This window comes from Plenodomus lingam (assembly GCF_022343315.1).
Source record: "Plenodomus lingam strain CAN1 chromosome Unknown scaffold_20, whole genome shotgun sequence".
NCBI classification, from domain to species: domain Eukaryota; kingdom Fungi; phylum Ascomycota; class Dothideomycetes; order Pleosporales; family Leptosphaeriaceae; genus Plenodomus; species Plenodomus lingam.
Window position 1 is genome coordinate 1,435,159 of NW_027093974.1, and position 15,732 is coordinate 1,450,890.

Below are 15,732 nucleotides of genomic sequence, written 5' to 3' on the forward strand. Positions count from 1 at the left end.
CATACGTACAACTCCCTCAACGCCTCTGCCAAACTCACCTCACGTCACCTCAACGCCTTAACGCCAACCCCCTTACTTCCTCGCATCAAACACCACCTTCTGCGCCTTCATCTTGTCAAAGAGATCATACCCTTCAACCGCCTCACTCAACGGCATAATCCTGTCCGCCATGAAGCTCAGCTTGTCCTGATGTCGCTTCAGACTCTCCAATGCCTCCTCGAACACACTCCTCACAGGACATCGCCCCATTTGCACTCTAATGTTCTTGCCATACGCCTCATTGCCCGTCCAGGGAATCTCCCCGTTGTGCACACCCACTGAACTGACAACACCCCATGGCCTCACGAGCTCATATCCCATTCTGAGCGCAGGTGGCAAGCCTACAACCTCAACAATGGCATCTGCGCCACGACCTTCCGTCAGCTCTTTGACGCGTGCATCAAGCCCCGCACGATCCGTCATGAAGTTCCACGGTTCCGCACCAAGAGACTTTGCGAGTTCGAGGCGCGAAGGCACCGAGTCTACGGCCAGGATATGCTTTGGTTGGTAGTCTGTGAGGTTGACCAAGGCACAGAGAGCCACTGGGCCACAGCCGATGAGTACAACGACACTTTCCTTGATCTCCTCGGGCGTCGAGTGTGTGAATGCGTTCTTGGCTGCAAACATGCCTGTGGGGAAGATGTCCGCCATGAGGACTAAAGCCTCACTCTTAATTCCCGAGGGTGCAATGACAGCGGTCGAATCAGCAAGGGGCACGCGGACATATTCTGCTTGACCGCCATCCATGGCTGTAGAGCCGAAGAGCAAGCTCTTGGTGCAACGAGACGAGTAGCCATGTTTGCAGTAGAAGCATTCGCCGCAGGAGAGGGTAAAGGGGCTGACTACCAAGTCGCCAATCTTGAAGTTTTTGATCAAAGACCCGATTTCGTGGACATGGCCAGTAAATTCGTGGCCCATGATGAAATTCGTCGGGGAGGGTTGGTGGCCGCGGAAAACATGGAGCTCACTGGTGAGAGGTGTTATTCTCATCTGGAGTGATGAGGATTGAATGATTGGCTTTACCTTCCACAGAGTGCTGTCTGTGATAGGTTAATTCAAGTTTCACATTTGACGGCCTAGAGATAGTACTTTGTCGACTTTGACGATGATGTCGGTTGGCTCTTTGATCTTTGGAATCGGTCGGTCTTCGAGGACTACCTTGCCAGGCCCCTTGAAGACGACTGCCTTCATCGTTCCGTCGCTCATAATGAACTTGGTGATCTGGTCGGAGGCAAAAAGGAGTAGAGAGTGGTCAGAGGATGAACGGAACGAAACGAAGAGACGCGAGATGGTCCTTGGGCAGTGCGTCAAGGTGATGATATAGAGGTGCCGTCTGCTGGCGTGAGCTGTCGCGCGGAGCTTCTCCGTAGTGATAGTGCCCCGCCGAGGTTCGAGCGGGGTATTTCGAGAACATTACTTTCATATAGGCCAAGTATTCGCACTCCAGGAATGCGCTAGACAGTCAAAAACAGTCTCTCATACCAAAACTCTTCTTGTTTCCGTAGAGACATCCGCGCTGTCGGTCGTGAGGAAGAGTGTGTAGCAAAGTCTTGCAAGGTTATGAGACGACAGAAGTGGCTCAGATGTAGCTGTAGCAGTGCAGCAGAAATTTCCAATATAGGAAGTTGATTGATGCGCTCAAAGAGCTCTTGGCCCAGAACCCAGAACGCTACAGCAAGCGAGTTAAAGCGCTCGCATGCCAACAGGCCTCCAGTAAGTCACAGCTAATGTAGGATCCAACCCTCAGGAACGCCTATCAGTTCAACCCAGCCCATATCCCCAAGGACATCCAAAACTCCGGTAGTGCATAGGAAAAAAGGAAACGATACGTCGGTCGCAGGTGCCGAAGCCAGGCTCAGGTAACTGTGCAGAGCAGTTCGGCCTCGAGGATGAATTTGCCCTCTTTATACTTTTCGCTCGCTTCATATGCCTTGTCGTATTTCCACCCAACTGTCTCCTTGCACTGCCTACATTGGATGTCGCGTACAATGTGACGTCCTGTAGTCATATTACGTTCGTTGGGATCTGATTCGGTGACGTTGACGACGCTGTCGAAGAGGTAGGCTTTGCCGTGCTGGCCACGAAAGTTCTGTGGACTGTTAGTACGGGGGCCTGCTGTATGGCTGCTTCAAGGCTAGCTGACTCTGCTGAGGATGTCGTCGTGGTTAGAGAGGTGGGTCTTGCAGTTCTTGCAGCCGTAGACGCGCGACGAGTTGAGGTAGATGTTGTATGTGAGCCCCATGGCGGATGATCCTGGGCTTGGTATGGGCGCAGAGGAGTAGTCAAGATGGCAAGGCTGGAGAGGTGTTTGGGGAAGAGTAGACGGTAGGCTGTAGGAGCCACTTGGCCGTCAAACACTGGCTATCCGCACGTCCTGTCCTCTCGGCTTACACCTGATCTCGAGAGGCGAGACGAATTAGATGAGCTCAAGGCGACGATTGTATGGAGAGTCAAGAGTCGTTACACACGTTGTCACGCAGCACGGTGGGGCCTATGGCTATCGAGGGGGAGGGGGAAGGGGAAGGGGAGAGTGTGTTGCAGGAAAGCGACGGCGGGTGTGGTGGAGGGATGCCTGGGCACGTGCAGCTGGGTCTGGGTCAAGCGGGATGACGAAAGCGAGGGGCGGATCGGGTGCGACTGATACCAGCCAGGTGGTTCAGCTATATTCGATAGCTGCACACAGTAGAACCGTGTTAAGAGGAGGTACATGCCGACTGTACACTGTTACCTGTATGCAAACATTGCTATCCAAGGACGCAGAAGTAGAGGCAGCAGGCATCCCATCCAACATTCGACGAGCAAAGGCCTGCTAGTCTGGACCACCTCCTGTACTCTAGCCTTGCGCATATCCTTATTCGGCTGCTCAGTGGCTAGCAACCATGGTCTTTCCATTGCTAGACTGGGCACGTTGGACCAGACATGGAGACATGGAGACATGGAGACACGGAGACACGGAAATCACAATGGCGCTCTCCGGCTGTGAGTCGTGTCGGACCACACGACCAACACACGGCTTTGGCATGGCGTCAACGGCAAACCACCCATGTTTTACATTGGCCACATAAAGACGCAGGCTGGAAACGGTGAGCACAGCTCATCTCGGTGCAGTGAGAGGATGGACAGCGAGACCGAGGGCTGAGGTGACGAGCTCACGGAGCGTGCATGTTGTTGCTGTTGGCAACGCGCGCTGATGTTCGCTTGTCCCAACCTCGCGCATTGTCGGTTGGGTGCGGTCACCCAGTGGGGAGATGGTTTTGCCTATGGATTTTTGGCCAATTCGACCGAGGCGCCAGAGTGGTAGTCAGCGCGTGATGGTGGACAGTGCCATATGACGCGTGGGGGAGGATGGGTACAGTATGTCCATCCATTGGCGTCTACAGCACACGGTAAAGGCATCAGGAAGACAAAAGCAGGCCAGCTCCATCACATCACAGCCAGTGAATACTTTGGCGTACGTGGGGCCACGAGGTTGCAGCAGCAGCAATAACAACAACAATAACAACAACAATAGCCACAACACCAGCAGCAGCGGGTCAAGGCTGGCTTGTTTTTGATGTGGACTCTTGGTATGGATGATGGTAATTTCAAGGGAGAGTGATGGATGGACGATGTGGCCCTTGACCAACCCACCCACCCCTCTTTGGCTCTCCTCTCCCCCCCTCCCCCTTCCGCGCCCGCGCCCCCCAGCCTTCGCATGCACGTCCGTTGGGAGGGAGATGGGGGGAGGGGAGGCTTTGCGCGCGCGGGTGTGGCAGCTCGCCGTCTGCCCTTTAGCGGGCTTATCCTCGTCTCGCGCCCATGGAACGTTCTAGCAACCCTTTTTAGGAGCAAATCCCAGCGTACCCTTTTTTTTTTTTTTACACATCGGTTCCCGGAATTCCATCAAAGAAATCGCTGCAGCCAGCACTAATTTCTCTAGTTACACCAGCCAGGCCGCCATCCTCCTCTCTTCCCGAAGCTTCGCTCCCATGGTTCTTCCCTCCCTCTTCTCCAAATCCTCGTCCAAGAAGTCGAAATCCTACGACCATCCGGTGCTCGTTGCCCGCCCGTCGTCCAACAGTTCGCCCAGCACAGCCGGCACGCCAGGCACGCCAGGCACCCCTCTCCCCTCTCCCGACAAAAAGAGCCACTCCCGCGTCAAGGACCGGGAACGCCCTTCTGGCAGCAGCCGGCGCTCCAACAGCAACGCGCACTCTTCCCGCCGCTCGTCCAAGTACGACGACCGCGATTCCCACCCGCTCAACTTGCCGCCCGAGGAACGGCAGCGCCTGTCGTTCACGGCCATTGCCAACATGAGCGACCAGGCCACGCCTCAACCCATGGACGTGGACAGTCGCGAGCACTCGCCTGCATCTGTGCCCTCGAGCCCTGTGGCTGCTGCTGCTACTACTAATACTACTACTCCTGCTGCTGCTACCGCCCCAGAGGCCCCCAAGCCTAATGGCCAGCCCGCTGACCGTCCAGCACCTCCCCCTCACCGCTACACGAAGAGCCCCCCGCCGCAATCGGCCACGTACGCAGCCACGCCTGAGGCCGCAACACCCCCAGCAGAGCCACCGACCATCGATGCCGAGGAATACAAGGCGGCGGGCAACAAATTCTTCAAGATCAAAGACTACCCCGCCGCCATCAAGGAGTACTCGAAAGGTGCGTCGTCACAGCCACACGGCAGTCCCTTGCCCACACGTGCGGTAGTGCTACGAGCGAGCAGCCGCCGCCTTGCACCACCGCACACCACACCACCATGACTCCTGGGCTAATCAGTGCACAGCTATCGAGGCCGACCCTCACAATGCCACGTACTACTCGAACCGCGCTGCCGCCTACATCTCGGCCAACAAATTCGTCGAGGCCATGGAGGACTGCAAAATGGCCGACGAGCTAGATCCGGGCAATATGAAGATTCTGCTGCGACTGGGCAGGGTGCTGACTAGCCTTGGACGGCCCGACGAGGCGGTCGAGGTCTTCAACCAGATCAACGCCACAGCCAAGGACAAACAGCCTGCGCTTAATATGCAAAAGCACCTGCGCATGGCTGAGGAGACGTTCCAGAAAGACGGCGCAGGGTCCATGATCATATATGCACTCAACGAGGCTGAAAAGGGCCTGGGTGCGGGCGTGGATAAGCCACGAAAATGGCAGCTCATGCGTGGAGAGGCGCACCTACGGATGGGTAACCCCAACGCTCTTGGTGAGGCTCAGAACGTAGCCATGGGACTCCTACGGTACAACAACCAAGATCCAGACGCGCTTGTCCTCCGCGGCCGCATCTTGTACGCACAGGGAGAGAATGACAAAGCGATTCAGCACTTTAGGCAGGCGTTAAGCTGCGATCCCGACTTCAAGGATGCTGTACGAAACCTGCGAATGGTGCAGAAGCTGGAACGTATGAAGCAGGAGGGCAACGCTGCTTTCAAGGCCGGTAGATACCAGGAGGCCATTGACACATACTCGCAAGCCCTGGACGTCGACCCCTCGAACCGAAACACAAATTCGAAAATTTTGCAAAACCGCGCACTCTGCCACACCCGACAAAAGAGCTGGAAGGCCGCAATCGCAGACTGCGACAGGGCCCTCGAACTCGATCCAAACTACACCAAAGCCCGCAAAACTAGGGCAAAGGCCCTGGGCGAGTCTGGAAACTGGGAAGAGGCAGTCCGCGATCTCAAGGCAATTCAAGAAGCCAACCCATCCGAGCCGGGCATCGCAAAGGAAATCCGCGAAGCCGAAATGGAACTCAAGAAGAGCAAACGCAAAGACTACTACAAGATTCTCGGTCTCAGCAAAGACGCCACCGAGACTGAAATCAAGAAAGCATATCGCAAACTTGCCATTGTCCATCATCCCGACAAGAACCCAGACGACGCCGATGCCGTCGACCGTTTCAAGGAGATCCAGGAAGCACACGAAACCCTCAGCGACCCACAGAAGCGCGAGCGATATGACTCTGGTGCTGATCTGGTTGACCCGTCCGACATGTTCGGTGGTGGCGGCGGCGGCTTCCATGGTGGCGGTATGGGCGGCGGCATCGACCCAGAAATTCGTAAGTTGTCTTTGATTGATACTTTGCTGAATCCAGCTAACTCCGTCCACAGTGATGCAAATGTTCGGTGGCATGGGAGGTGGCGGCGGTATGGGCGGCGGCCGTGGTGGAGGAGGTTTCCATTTCCAGTCCGGGGGCAGCCCCTTTGGCGGCATGGGTGGCATGCCTGGCGGTAGTCGACGAAGCCAAGGTCCACCCGGAGGCTTCCCCTTCTAAACCTCGGGCGCCCCCGACCGAAAGAACTTTAAGAAACCCTTTATTACGTGTCTATACTTTTCAGTTATGACTCCTTAGGCGGCTTTTCCTCAAACACATCATGGCGTTGGGTACATATGGAGGGAGCGCGAGCTTGTTGATTCTGTAGACCTTCTGCTCTCGACTTGGCTGCCATCATTCATCATCACCCTGTATTTTTTGTACAGTTGCGAACGGCATTGGCATTGGCATTGCTCTGGCGTCGTCACACCATCTTTATCGATTGCGAAAAAGTAGAGCGGACTGCTCGAGAGAGTCTGTCCAGAGTGCGACAAATGTTATATATTGGTCCTTTTTCAAATCTTGCATAATGTGCTATTGATGCGATGAAGGAGGAGAAAGTCTTGGGACTTGTTGATTGCAAGGGCTGAAAGTACTAATTGATGCAGACATTGATGTGAGTTGATCTATCACGGTTGTGATGAATCATGTTGGTATACAAGCACCGATGACATAATCCCCGAAACTTGGGCAATTCGATTCTTCAACACCAACTCTCCGTCTGTCTTTCTGATCCTCTCCACACAATTTACTTCCCCACCAACCAGCCGCCACATCCACAAAAACATAATCAACCCGAACATAGAATCCCAACAATCCGAGCCCTCGCAAAACTCCGGCTACTTACATTCACTTCGCCGATATAAGAAAGACATTTGACATCGCTGCATTCGCTTTCCAAGGAAGAATCGTGATCTTCTACCAAGGGAGTTGGATTGGGTGGGAGTGCGCAGGAGATGGGGAAGAGCAAGTCAATAATTATATATTGAGTTGATGCGTGCGATCTTTGATAGGCGACCTGGTCCTGTTTTCCATACCTGCATACAATGAACACGCCAACGCAAGAAAGAGGACGCGGACGCGGACGAGGAGGGGAACGAGGACGAGGAACCGCACAGGGACGCGGACGAGGATCAGCAACTCAAACAGGACAAGCCCGAGACCAAGCCCAGGCCCCAATCCAAGGACCCAGAAGCGCCCGTGGGCGCGACCACATTACACACCACGACTCGCCCACCCCTCCCCCACGCCACGCCCATATCCACCCCGCCACCCCAGTCTCCATCATCCTAAAAGCAGACCAGCCAACGGGCCACCGCGTCCACGGCATCGTCGCCACTCTGCTCACGCGCGGCGACCATCCGCGCGGCGTCAAGGTGCGATTGAGAGATGGGCGCGTGGGCAGGGTGCAGGCGCTGGTTTCGCAGGAGGAAGGGGAGAGAGGGGAAGCGCTTGTGGGTGGGGCGGGGGCGCGGTTGGGGAGGGACGGGGAGGGTGGTAGAGGTGGTGTTGGTTCTGGGCATGGGTTTCTAGGTGGTAGGATCGAGAGAGATGCGAGGTTGGATGATGGATATGTGTATGATGAGGAGAGGCGGGGAAATACGGGGGTGAGTTTGGGGTTGTTTGCTGCGCTGGAGGATGCGGACAGGGGGGTTTCAAGGAGGAAGGGGCGGGGGAAAGGGAAAGGGATAGAGAGAGGGATGAGCGAAGCAATGGGAAGCCGAGATGGAGATGGGGACTGGGTAGCGGCAGCCGCGCAGGATGGTGGGGATACAGAGAAGGTAGCTACGTGTCCCGTGTGCGGTGAGTTCGAGGGTGATGAAACGGCAGTTGCACATCATGTCGAACAGCACTTCAACTCCTAAACGGAATTGTCGCCTGAGGGTCATTGAAACATCAGGATTTGCAAGTATGGGAGGTGTATGCATTGCAGACGAGACTACAGCAGACAAGGATTCAGTACACTGAGTAGCACGGACTACTGTATACGAAAGCCAAACTCCTCCCGGAACGGACCCAGTGCAGTGAAGTAGCATGGACTACTGCATACCAGGGCCAAACTTCCCCAACCCATAATGTTGACGTCTCACGATATCCAAATCATGCTCGGGCAACGGACCCAACGAACACGATCGGCAACTTACGCACAAGTTACTCGTAGCTGATATTGATGCAACGAATTCCATCGACCCTGGCGAACTCCTTCTGTAGGCGTGACGAATCCTCACCCCCAACCTGCTCATGGAGAAGATGGTGCTTGACATATGCCCTTCTGCAGTTGCGGTAGTACGCAATGAACTCGTCGTCCTTGCGCACCGTGTTGAAGAGTACGTGAGCCATTCCGGCAGGCTTGAATACGGTGGCCGACTTGTGTTGTTCATGCTCATCTTGACAGTTTTCAATGGTACCAAAACCAGCATTTGTAGTATCCAGACTAGTTATCAACTGAGCGAACTCTTTTTTGATAACAGCGGCATCATTCTCCAGTTCGCTCATGTGTTCCCTCAGTCGTGCATTCTCGTGCTGGAAGGTCTGCGCCCGATCAACTAGATGGGTCCCATGGACTTCACCGAGACGCTTGGTTTGGGTTCTGGGGATAGACATATAGTTAGCTAATTACTCGATCATAATCAATCAACAAGTAGGAAATGGGTGATGAGCTCGGATTGTCTAAGCTTTGACACTGGCGGAAGAATTGCTTTGGGTGCGAGGGACAGTACGTCCATGAACGCGTCATTCACCTCAAGTATTACGTACCCCGAAGTTTCAGATCGAAATTCACTGAGTTCGCGCTGGGTTTGAATGTTCATCGAAGTCAAGTCCTGGATCTTGCCCTCAAGCCTAGCGATGATGCTGAGATTGTTTTGATTGAGGTTGTGCTCGCGTCTGCAACGTGCTTCAGCTCCAGTAAATTTCTGGTGGAGATGATCGCGCTCATCGCAGAGCTTTGTCATGAAGGCTCGCAGCTCGGTGGCTAGGATTCCCAGTTTTCCAGCATCCTCTTGCATGGTTTCTTGCGCAATGGTCATGGTGTTCTTGCATGAAACAAGTTTTTCGTATGTGCCATCAGCGGTGTTCGGATTGCTGTTAGCTTCCAGCTCCCGAATGGGTGCACGTAAGATGAACTCGCACACGTTCATGGCAATCTTGACCCTCTCAATCTCATGATCGAACTTGTGTTGCTGCGCTACATGTTGTTGTAGATAGGATTCGATGCACTTCATGCTGGCTTTGTTGTCTGCTACATTCTCGTCAGTCAGTGCGCTGCCCATAGTATCTGAAGGCGAAACGTATTCGCCAACAGACTCCATATTGTTCTGAGTGTCTGATTTCTGCTGCTGCTGCTGCTGCTGTGTGTTGTGTGGTGTGGTGGAAAAGCTGGCGTTGGGCAAGATTGCTCCTACCTATGTAGTGCGATCACGTCCGTGCGCCTCGAAGTTCACTATTTAGGCAGTCGCATGTTGTCAAGGCGATAGGTAAGAATTACAGGGGATCTAGAGCACGTGTAGAGCATAAGAAATGCAAAGGACATAGACAAAGGAGGATGTGCTGCTCAGATTGCAAAGGTACTTCCCATGGGCGGTCGAAACGGGCAAGATGGCAATGATGGGCAATGTGTTCCGATTACAGACAGAGTGATGCAGGACGTACGTGTATATCTGCAATAATAGTTGGATCAAAGCATACAGACTTTTGACCATGTGATGCGAGCTTAGTTCTGGTCTCGCTCTGCGACCGGCTTCGCGCCTACATGGCTGTTAGTATATGTGATGGGAGAAACAGAGAGCATCCTACGCACCTAGCACCCAGCCGAGACCAGAAGCCAGAGCTCCGCTACCAGTGGCTAAAGCCCCTGTGGCAGCACTAGCGACCATATCTCGCTTTCTCACTCTGTCATCGTGCCCTGCCATGCTACCCGAGTCACTCAATTCCAGGCTGACACGACTCGATCCACCAACACTCTGTCTTGGCTGAGACTCAGTCGCTGGTTGTGTACTCCCTCGAAGGGGGAACGCAGTCTTGGAGAATGCGGCTGCTGCTCCTCGAGCAACATCGAACAGTCCCATGGGCGATTCCTCAACTGCGCCACGACCGACTTCACGACGAGGCTGCACAGTGATCGTTTCCATATTGAAGGCACCGGGTAGTTTCCGATCTGCTGCATCGTTGAATCGCTCCTCTGCTTCTGTTTCTTGTGCAAGCAACTCCATCATTTCAGCTTCGCATTCCTGCCAGACCCCGAGCACTTCTTCGAGATGTCTTGGTGGCGCTAGAAGTAGGGCCTGTGATAGCAGCTCCATACGCTGCTCCAATCTACGAAGATCGGGACGTGCTGTGTTCCCAGCTGGTGTCCATGAGCTAGTGTTGGACGAGCTATAGCGCCCTGCTCGTAATGCAGCTCGCCATGCTACATCTTCCGCATCATCCTCGGGCTCTTCAGAGTCAACTGAGCCGAACGAGAACTTTTGAGAGGATGGAAAGGGGCTTGGTGACGGTGCAATCGGTGTAAGTCGGTTGACAACATAGGAGTAGGCCGTTTCAAAGTCGCCCTCCTCCAAAGCAGCCTCGATTGCCATCCCGGTAACGCGACGTGCTGCAGTCGCCTTTTTTCTTTCCATGATTTCTGCACTCATCTGGTTTGCGTCTTGATCTTCATCTATTATCGTGGCAGGCATGGCAACCACCAGGTTTTGACCTATGGAGATGAGATCGTCCAGCTTTGTATAGCTCCCTAGATTCTGTAACAAAAGCTTCCTTATGAGCGATAAGGGGTTGGGACTGACTCTAATATTGACAGGCTGAAATGGGACCCCGTGCTGGAGGATCAAAGAGTAATACGAAATTGCGTGAGTGGCAGCGAGCAAAGCGTGCATTCGTTGAAATCGCGACGATGTCGAGAAGTGCGGAGTAAAGGCGGCGACGATATCGGCTGCGCGTTTTACGCCACCCCTTGTACGGTTGCCATTACTGGAATTATCGTAATGATGCATTGCTGACGATAGCACGACTTGCTCAACATCAGACGCTAGCAGTGGTTGCTCTCCAAATTTAGGCCGCACATAAAGCTGGACAGCAAGAGAGTAGTGTCCACTCTCGATAATGGACTTCAAGACCTCAATCTCGATTGTCCTGCGCTCGATCATGCCCAAGATACCTTGAGCGAAGCGATCGCCGTCACGTTTCTCTGAGCCCCAACTCCATAGCCAAAGCAACTTTGACCTGATACTTGTCCACTGATCACTGTCCTTTTTCGATCCGCTTGTGACCGTGTGCAGTATCTTTTGTAGTAGCGAGAACTGCTCTGGATGATCATCTCGGAGTGACATCTTGGCAACTTCTCGTAGCGACAACGGGTGCTGTAGAGTCGATAAGACGCATGACGAAAACAAAACGAGTTCGAGGACGCGAACAGAGTCTCGGGTCGGTTTTGTAACGGTGTTTTCCAGATCCAGTAGGCGCTCCTCTCGGAGCAGAGATGTCGTGCAGTCTTGCAAGAATGGAGATTTGAGGTCATAGGTCGGTAGGTTTTCAGGGCTGATGGTCAGGTCTGGCGGAGGGTCGTAGTTGAGGAGCTCGCATATCCTTTTCAGAAGTGAGTGCGCGGTCTGTAATGTGTTGTTATCATCCTTGTCCACAAGGTAAAGGCAGGCAAGAATTGTTTGCGCGTATTTGATCTCCAGCAGACGTTGTTGCTCGTCGTCAACGTAGTCTCGTCCCTCTTCATAACCACCAAGGTCCATGTCCTCAGGCCCATCCCAATCGCTCAGTGCAGCTGTCACCAGACTGAGGTGTTCTTTCGAGGCATGTAATATCCATTGAAACAGGCAATCCCAGTCATCTGGCTCATGAGATAGCTCCTGTGATACAGAGGCTCTCCGCTCATCACCCGTAAGTTTCCGTCTCTTGCGGTCATTGGCTCCGCACATCCACGGAGCCACCACGCCCTTCAAGTCTCTTGCCACATTCTGTATATTTGCTGCGCTTGAATTGCGTGCGTTGGCGAGTTGATAGTCGATTGCGCGATTTCCGTGTAGTCTGGCGAAGTCGTCAAGCGAGGACGTGGTATTCTGCGGGTAGTATTCGTAGCTCAGGCGAAGCAGCGGGAGGACAGTAGAGATGAACCACGCTCGTATGTATTCGGAGTGGTCGAGGAAAGGCACTATGAGTTGTGGGACAAGATCAAGAAGGCCAGTCTGGGTGTCGATACGATGTGCTCGGTGTATGAGGAAATGGCTAAGAAGATCCAGCTCAGTTTCTGTACTGTAGAGAGGATGTGCCACCGTCAAAAGCTCCAATGTGCGTCTTCTCTTTCTCGCTCGTGAATTGGACAATTGGTCAACTGCCGAGACGTCTAAAGTCGTAGGAGGGTCGTTGCCAGGCGTCCGCGACTCTGTACCAAGCTCATTGAGGTATTCATAGTAGGATGAGGGGTCCGTCTCTTCAGGGAGATATGTCAAAAGGATTCTGAGAACAAGTTCCAACGGTAGTTCGGCCGCCCGTAGTGCTGTCACGACGCGAAGGGCATTGATATTCGACTCAGTCGCATAGTGTACAGCAAGCAGCACGCAATGAGGACCCGAAAGTCCTTGCAGCTGTTGCAGAGATGCCATTATGTTTAAGTGTGGTTCCTTTTATCACCACCAGAAGACACGCGCGGTCATTGTGGTGCTGGCGGAAAGTTGAAGCTCGAAGAGGACACTCCCCCATGCGACATTCGCTACGTCAATTGCCAAGACTCATCTCGGGAGTCCGCTCCACCCTTTCGTAACATCAACGACACGTAGATCTCTCTCTCCCAGCGCACCCTACCAACACTAGAATCGAATTTCAATTGCCATTGTGTCCTTTGAAGATCATTCGAGCAACAATCTTATTATAAAAATCGGTACAATCTTGAGCAGAGCGCATACTTATCCAAGATCATGAAATGTACAAGAAAAAAGACACCGACTCAGTTCGCCAGCTAACTAATCTAGGAAGTTTCACACCAGCACCACCTCGCTCGATATAACAAAAGAAATTGAGGAAAAGACAACGGAAACAGGATGGGTATAAGCACCTTCACAGCGAGCCAACATGTCCGGCGCCGAGAAGAAACAAAAGAGCCACCCAAAAAAAAGGTATTCATATCGTACAACCCAACAGCCCCGCATTTCGCATTTCACCAGCCATGACCTGCATTACTTCGCAGACACATGCCAAAGATAGTCAAACTCAACCCACTCAATCATCCTCGTCCTTGTCGTTCCCATCCTCCTTCTTCCCCTCCACAGTCTCCACTTCCAAGCTCCCATTTACATCTCCTTTAGCATCCTTCGTCGTAATCCTGTACTTGCCGCCCTCCCAGAGATCCTTGAATGTCAACTCCTTGGTGCGACCCAAACTCTCAATCGAACTGATTCGATCCAGTGTTGCCTCGAGAAACTCTTCAAAGCCTGGCTCGGCGCAGATTTCATTGAAGGCGCGCTGCATGGGCACACTGTCGGCGCGGACCATGGCGTGCGAGTCAATCGAGAAGATGGAGAGGTCATGGTGCTTGCGGATGAAGTCTGAGCGGGTCATGATGAAGCGGGCTCGATGTAGGGGGAAGGCGGGGAGTATGTGGCCGACTTGTTCATTGTAGGTAACATCCATTTCTTGGAAACGTTTGTAGAGGGCGTTTGCTAGGACCATGGCTGTTGACTGGTATACATTAGCGATGCTATTTTGGCGAGATTTATAGACGGGTTTGGTAACGTACGGCATATTTTTGCTGGTCCATGACATCGTCGTCCATTTCTTCGCCGAGGATGGCGCAGTTGTTCAGGAACCAGATCTTCTCCATTTCGCAAATGTGATCACATTTGGCGAGCATATCATCTGACTTTGCAACGCGATTGAGGAAGGTCAGACGACCGCCTATCTTATCGTAGACCTCCTCCAACACACTGGTTTCAGTAATCTCACCGTGGTACTTCATTCGGTAGTTTCGAAGGGCTTGCATTGCCCGGTCCTTGGTCAGATCCTTAATTTGGTGAACTTCCATACGCGTTGCGTACTGCTTTAGACGTTCGAAGACCCAGTACTTGTCGGAGTTGATAATGACGGTTGCAAGGTTTGAGGCTGCCCATTGTTCTGCACGTTGCTGGATGAGCTCGAGGAGGTCCCGGCCATCTTCATCATCCCGGATGAGATGTGCAGAATTGATGATGAGGATCAGCGGTCTACCGATGGTGGCACGCCGTTTCAGTGCCACCTTTTCCAATTTGTTGAATGCGCGCTCAATATCTAGGATGGCACCTGCGTCGCGAGGACCTCGGATGGAGAATAGTGAGCCAATGTTGTCTTCGTGGAACTCGAAATCTAGACAGCGTCCTAAGCGGATGCGGAAAACCTCCAGGTCGGCATGTGCCTCCATCATGGAGCAGCCTTCGCCATTGATCTTGTCCATGGCATCGATGAGCATGGACGTCTTCCCAGTTCCCTTCTCGCCAAGCAAAAGGTGGTAGCGGCCCTTAGTCTCGCCCCAGACGATTTTGTCAATCTTCTCCTGTTCATCACGTGGTATCCATCGATCGTAGTTCTTGTCCTCTTCCAGCATGCCTTTGGTAGCCTCCAGCCGCGTCGGCTCACGAGGAATTTCCTTTCCAGTCGCTGCAAGCTCCAAGACAGGATCACCCTCACGAAAGGCATTTTCCATCTTCTCGATGACGTTCCACTTGTAGTACTTTGTATAGCCAATGCCTACGCATGCTAGGATGAATATGCTGGCTCCGGTAGTAGCAGCAGACTCGAACATCTTCCACGCTGTGCTCTTCCACTTTTCCTTGTTCGCCTGACGCTCCTCTTCCTCTTCAATGGCCTTTTCAGTAGCATCATCGATTGGGTTTGGCGCATCGTTTCCAGGGGCAGGAGGGCCCGATTGACCACTGAGGGAGCGCACAAAGGAAAGTGTACATGAATGGACAGGGCCAGCCTGCTGAGCCCGAGAGAAGAAGGAATGTGGGTGTTGGAATCGCAAGGCAGCACGTGCGCGCACAATTGAAGTCTTGAGGAGGGGTCGTATCATTAACATTATGGCCTAGGGGGGGCGAGGTGCGATCACAGCTCAGCCAAAGTTACTTTACCTGTCGCGCGGGACCACACGTGTCAAGAGCCCCGTGCGACAGGGCTGGAAAGGACAGGACAATGGAGAAGCAGAAATTGGATAGACCGACCGGCGCCAAAGAGAGATAGACGGATGAAACGGAGAGGAGAACGAGGAGAAGTGCAAGAGGGGCTATTGCGCGCGCAGGCTCTGTTAAGACACCGCTGGCGAGGGCTTGTCCATTGACGCGCACTGGCCAAGCGGGCACCATGGTACATGGCAGTTAGGGTAGTTAGCTCAGCTCAAACATCAATGGGTGTGGCCAAGCCCCACGGCAGGAGAGCGGCATCGTGTGATTGTGACTCGTGAGCGAGCTGGTTGGGTTGTTCGCTCGAAGTCGCGCTGGTGAGTTCATGATAGACAGCGTCGAGATGCGAGCCTGGTGGAGGTTTGATGAGCGAACCTGAAATGGCAGGGCTGCGCGGGGTAAAGAGGAAGGCTGACAAGTACATTGGGACATGGATGCATGGGTACATGTACAGGTACC

The 15,732-nt window shown here is 53.4% G+C and overlaps 9 protein-coding genes across 9 annotated transcripts; 2 read left to right on the forward strand and 7 right to left on the reverse strand.

The window, feature by feature from the left end:
• Nucleotides 1-72: 72 nt before the first annotated feature.
• Nucleotides 73-1,029, reverse strand: IAQ61_011475 (uncharacterized protein; the record flags this gene model as incomplete). The annotated part of the gene is made up of 1 exon (XM_003843988.2): nucleotides 73-1,029. One exon carries the CDS (start codon nucleotides 1,027-1,029, stop codon nucleotides 73-75), a length of 957 nt encoding a protein of 318 aa, XP_003844036.2.
• Nucleotides 1,030-1,894: 865 nt separating this feature from the next.
• Nucleotides 1,895-2,281, reverse strand: IAQ61_011476 (uncharacterized protein; the record flags this gene model as incomplete). The annotated part of the gene is made up of 2 exons (XM_003843989.1): nucleotides 1,895-2,128; nucleotides 2,183-2,281. The coding sequence occupies 2 exons, from the start codon at nucleotides 2,279-2,281 to the stop codon at nucleotides 1,895-1,897; spliced, it is 333 nt and encodes a 110-aa protein (XP_003844037.1).
• Nucleotides 2,282-3,793: 1,512 nt separating this feature from the next.
• IAQ61_011477 (uncharacterized protein) lies at nucleotides 3,794-6,639 on the forward strand. Its single transcript, XM_003843990.2, has 3 exons — nucleotides 3,794-4,686; nucleotides 4,811-6,082; nucleotides 6,135-6,639. Exons 1-3 carry the CDS (start codon nucleotides 4,008-4,010, stop codon nucleotides 6,296-6,298), a joined length of 2,115 nt encoding a protein of 704 aa, XP_003844038.1. The 5' UTR covers nucleotides 3,794-4,007; the 3' UTR covers nucleotides 6,299-6,639.
• Nucleotides 6,640-7,164: 525 nt separating this feature from the next.
• IAQ61_011478 (uncharacterized protein) lies at nucleotides 7,165-7,983 on the forward strand (the record flags this gene model as incomplete). Its single annotated transcript, XM_066099216.1, has 1 exon — nucleotides 7,165-7,983. The coding sequence occupies one exon, from the start codon at nucleotides 7,165-7,167 to the stop codon at nucleotides 7,981-7,983; it is 819 nt and encodes a 272-aa protein (XP_065950735.1).
• A 286-nt stretch (nucleotides 7,984-8,269) lies between these two features.
• On the reverse strand, nucleotides 8,270-9,429 carry IAQ61_011479 (uncharacterized protein; the record flags this gene model as incomplete). Its single annotated transcript, XM_003843992.2, has 2 exons — nucleotides 8,270-8,708; nucleotides 8,876-9,429. 2 exons carry the CDS (start codon nucleotides 9,427-9,429, stop codon nucleotides 8,270-8,272), a joined length of 993 nt encoding a protein of 330 aa, XP_003844040.2.
• A 401-nt stretch (nucleotides 9,430-9,830) lies between these two features.
• On the reverse strand, nucleotides 9,831-12,790 carry IAQ61_011480 (uncharacterized protein; the record flags this gene model as incomplete). Its single annotated transcript, XM_066099217.1, has 2 exons — nucleotides 9,918-12,790; nucleotides 9,831-9,865 (listed from the first exon to the last, which is right to left on the reverse strand). The coding sequence occupies exons 1-2, from the start codon at nucleotides 12,727-12,729 to the stop codon at nucleotides 9,831-9,833; spliced, it is 2,847 nt and encodes a 948-aa protein (XP_065950736.1). The 5' UTR covers nucleotides 12,730-12,790.
• Nucleotides 12,791-13,049: 259 nt separating this feature from the next.
• Nucleotides 13,050-15,173, reverse strand: IAQ61_011481 (uncharacterized protein; the record flags this gene model as incomplete). Its single annotated transcript, XM_003843993.2, has 2 exons — nucleotides 13,050-13,801; nucleotides 13,860-15,173. 2 exons carry the CDS (start codon nucleotides 15,171-15,173, stop codon nucleotides 13,343-13,345), a joined length of 1,773 nt encoding a protein of 590 aa, XP_003844041.2. The 3' UTR covers nucleotides 13,050-13,342.
• A 43-nt stretch (nucleotides 15,174-15,216) lies between these two features.
• On the reverse strand, nucleotides 15,217-15,456 carry IAQ61_011482 (uncharacterized protein; the record flags this gene model as incomplete). Its single annotated transcript, XM_066099218.1, has 1 exon — nucleotides 15,217-15,456. The coding sequence occupies one exon, from the start codon at nucleotides 15,454-15,456 to the stop codon at nucleotides 15,217-15,219; it is 240 nt and encodes a 79-aa protein (XP_065950737.1).
• A 31-nt stretch (nucleotides 15,457-15,487) lies between these two features.
• On the reverse strand, nucleotides 15,488-15,697 carry IAQ61_011483 (uncharacterized protein; the record flags this gene model as incomplete). Its single annotated transcript, XM_066099219.1, has 1 exon — nucleotides 15,488-15,697. The coding sequence occupies one exon, from the start codon at nucleotides 15,695-15,697 to the stop codon at nucleotides 15,488-15,490; it is 210 nt and encodes a 69-aa protein (XP_065950738.1).
• Nucleotides 15,698-15,732: the final 35 nt, after the last annotated feature.

Bases quoted from the DNA above. Each gene is read 5' to 3' on its own strand.
- IAQ61_011477 (XM_003843990.2), top strand. From the start codon at position 4,008: ATGGTTCTTCCCTCCCTCTTCTCCAAATCCTCGTCCAAGAAGTCGAAA. The intron at 4,687-4,810 runs GTGCGTCGTCAC...ATCAGTGCACAG, and splicing joins CATCAAGGAGTACTCGAAAG to CTATCGAGGCCGACCCTCAC. The intron at 6,083-6,134 runs GTAAGTTGTCTT...CTCCGTCCACAG, and splicing joins CGGCATCGACCCAGAAATTC to TGATGCAAATGTTCGGTGGC.